At 46.3% G+C, this 3699-nt stretch overlaps 1 protein-coding gene across 1 annotated transcript in view; it reads left to right on the forward strand.

The window, feature by feature from the left end:
• The window catches only part of LOC139027208 (uncharacterized), an 8416-nt gene extending 6275 nt beyond the window's left edge, over positions 1 to 2141 (forward strand). The window contains exons 3-4 of the mRNA XM_070442356.1: positions 597 to 793; positions 1472 to 2141. Coding sequence (XP_070298457.1) covers positions 597 to 793; positions 1472 to 2141 — 867 coding nt within the window. The remainder of the gene's footprint in view (positions 1 to 596; positions 794 to 1471) is intronic.
• The last annotated feature ends 1558 nt before the right edge of the window (positions 2142 to 3699 follow it).

The raw sequence follows: 3699 nt of genomic DNA on the forward strand, positions 1-3699 counted from the left end.
TCAGAGTTATACTTTAACTAAAACTTTAATATTAGAGCTTTGCAATAGCAATGACTTGTCAACGATTCACCATTTCCTAATGATCCGTTGAGAGTGGAACACAATGGCTACTGAGATATTTTATAGCAAAGATTCCACCCCTAGTTGACATAACAAACCCCAGATATTAGGAACTGTTCACAAAGTGAGACTTTATAAATGAGAAAGGAGTATCCCGTAGCCAGATAGCATTCGCTATAAATGATCATTCAGTTTGGCCCCTAAGACGAGGTTGCTATCTTGTTCCTGTTACTCCTAGTACAAAAACACCAACTCATCCAATGGCATAAATCAATTGTCAACTCTAGACACTACCACACACATCCCCCAAGGCCAAAGGAGGGAGTGACTGGCACACAGACATTGTGGAAACCAGTAATTGGTTCCCCATTTAATCACACCATCCCTTCACATGGTTTAACAGATACATTCACATATGAAGACAATGTTCCCGCCTGTCCTCTTCCCTTCCTGATATTCTGCATAGCACCAGGGACATGTGAAAGACAAGCCTGACCTCTCCCCAGGTGACCTCTCCACAGGTGACCTCTCCCCAGGTGACCTCTCCCCAGGTGACCACGCCCCGGGTGACCTCTCCCCGGGTGACCTCTCCCCGGGTGACCTCTCCCCAGGTGACCTCTCCCCAGGTGACCTCTCCCCAGGTGACTGGGCCCCAGGTGACTGGGCCCCAGGTGACTGGGCCCCAGGTGACTGAGCCCCAGCTGAGGGAAGAAGTGCAACTGCCAACACCAGAGTCCGAAGGGACACATTCTAATAACTAGTATATCACATCAGCATATTATGCAGATAAGACATCTTAATTATCTATTATTGTTACCCAACTAATTCGTATTCATCCGCCACAAGGTCTACCATTTCTTTTCTGAGGTCTTGGCTGATTTCTTTTGATTTTCCCATGATGTCAAGCAAAGAGTCACTGAGTTTGAAGGTAGGCCATGAAATGCATCCACGGGTATACCTCCAATTGACTCCAATGATGTCAATTAGCCTATCAGAAGCTTCTAAAGCCATGACCATAATTCTCTGGAATTTTCCAAGCTGTTTAAAGGCACAGTCAACTTAGTGTATGTAAACTTCTGACCCACTGGAATTGGGATACAGTGAATGATAAGTGAAATAATCTTGTCTATAAACAATTGTTGGAACAATGACATGTGTCATGCACAAAGTCGATGTCCTAACCGACTTGACAAAACTATAGTTTTTTAACAATAAATTTGTGGAGTGGTTGAAAAACTAGTTTCAATGACTCCAACCTAAGTGTATGTAAACTTCCGACTTCAACTGTATATGTACATATCTACCTCAATTACCTAGTACATCAACTCAGTACTGGTACTCTGTGTATACAGCCATGTTATTACCTAGTACCCCTACACATCAACTCAGTACTGGTACTCTGTGTATACAGCCTTTCCGCCCTGGTGACCACAGACCGTACTTTCGTCCAACTACCTCCCCAACCACTCACTCCCCGGGGACACAACCTACCTCCACATCACCCTGTGGGTGAACAGACCTCTCCCAACATCGCCCCGGTGACACCAGATCATCCTCCCAACATCGCCCCGGGACCCAGACCTACTCCCACATCGCCCCGGTGGACACCAGACCTACCTCCAAATCGCCCTGGTGACTACCTACTGACTACACCCAACATTGCCCCTGGTGACACCAGACGCTACCTCCCAACTACTCCCACATCACCCTCGGTGAACCAACGCTACCTCCCAACATTCAACCCTGGTGTCACAGACCTACCTCCAACATCAACCCCGGTGGACACCAGACCTACTACCCAACATCACCGCCTTGACACCAGATCTACCTCCCAACATTCACCCGTGGACACCAGACCTACCTCCCACCATCACCCCGGTGGACAACCAACCTACTCCCAACATCACCCCGGTGGACACCAATCTACTCCCAAACAGTCCCCCTGTACACCACCTACCGTCCAACATGCCCCTGTGACAACCAGACCTACCTCCCAACTCGCCCCAGTGCACAGACCTACCTCCCAGACATCACCCTTGTGTGCAACAGACCTAGACTCCTCAGACATCTCGCCCTGGTGACACCCAGAACGCCTACCTCCCAACCGTACCTCCGCAACATCCACCCCTTGACACAGACCTACCTCCCCAAACATCACCCTGGTGACACGCAGAACCTCTCCCAACATCGCCCGCGGTGGACACAGATCTTACCTCCAACATCCCCCGGTGAACCCACGAACTACCATCCACCGATCACATTACCGGTGGATCACCACATCTACCTCTCAACATCAAGCCTGAGGAAAAAGAAACAATCAAACCAAAACCTTTAAACCAACTTGCAACTACCTTTTTAGCTAGCGAATAATGGCAGTTGATGTCGTGAACACCATTCAAAACACTGTGGTCCAATTCATTGGTGGTTCAACACTTGGTGGTTCATCATTTGGTGGTTCAATCATTGGTGTTCAATCACTGGTGTTAATCACTGGTGTTCAATCATTGTGTTCAATATGGTGTGCCAATCACTGGTTCAGTGGTTCAATCACGGTGGTTCAATCACTGTGGTCTCAATCACTTGGTTCAATCACTGGTGGTTATCCGGGAATCACTGGTGTTCAATCACTTGTCAATCATTGGTGGTTCAATCATTGGTGGTTCATCATGGTGGTTGGTTGATGTTGCAGTTGTGGAAGCTATGGCAGACCACCTGGACGCAGCACATTCTCTCCTCAGGGTGTATTCTACCGGGACACTCATGGTCACTAACATCAAATCAATAGAAGGAACCTCTAACCCTGTCACAACTCATGGTCATGACATCAGAAATGAATGAAAATGGAACCTAACCCTGGTCAACTCGATGGTCATTCGACAATCAGAATGCAATTAGAACGGATTGAACCTCTTAACCCTGGTCCAACTCATGGTTCATAGACATCAGAATGAATAGAATCAGAACCCTGGCAATTTGACTGTCAACGTCATGGAACACTTCAATGCTGCCTACGTGATGTCATCAAATCAAAGTGTTCACCTGCTTCAAAACAACAGGGTAGATTAACAGTTGAAACGCTTTTCTTTCAGGCTCTTCCAACAATGAGAAGAGAAAGAAAATAGAGAAATAAAGTAAAAGTAATAATAACACAATGAGTATAACATGCTGTATACAACAGGGGTATGACATGAGTTTGATGTGTAGGGGTACTAGGTAATAACATGGCTGTATACACAGAGTACCAGTACTGAGTTGATGTGTAGGGTACTAGGTAATAACATGGCTTGTATACACAGTACCAGTACTGAGTTGATGTGTAGGGTACTAGGTAATAACATGCTATACACAGAGTACCAGTACTGAGTTGATGTGTGGGGGTACTAGGTAATAAATGGCTGTATACACAGAGTACCAGTACTGAGTTGATGTGTAGGGGTACTAGGTAATAACATGGCTGTATACACACGAGTACCAGTACTGAGTTGATGTGTAGGGGTACTAGGTAATAACATGGCTGTATACACAGAGTACCAGTACTGAGTTGATGTGTAGGGGTACTAGGTAATAACATGGCTGTATACACAGAGTACCAGTACTGAGTTGATTGTGTACGGGGTACTATAATCAACCAATGGTGTT

Source organism: Salvelinus sp. IW2-2015, unplaced genomic scaffold (assembly GCF_002910315.2).
Source record: "Salvelinus sp. IW2-2015 unplaced genomic scaffold, ASM291031v2 Un_scaffold8345, whole genome shotgun sequence".
NCBI classification, from domain to species: domain Eukaryota; kingdom Metazoa; phylum Chordata; class Actinopteri; order Salmoniformes; family Salmonidae; genus Salvelinus; species Salvelinus sp. IW2-2015.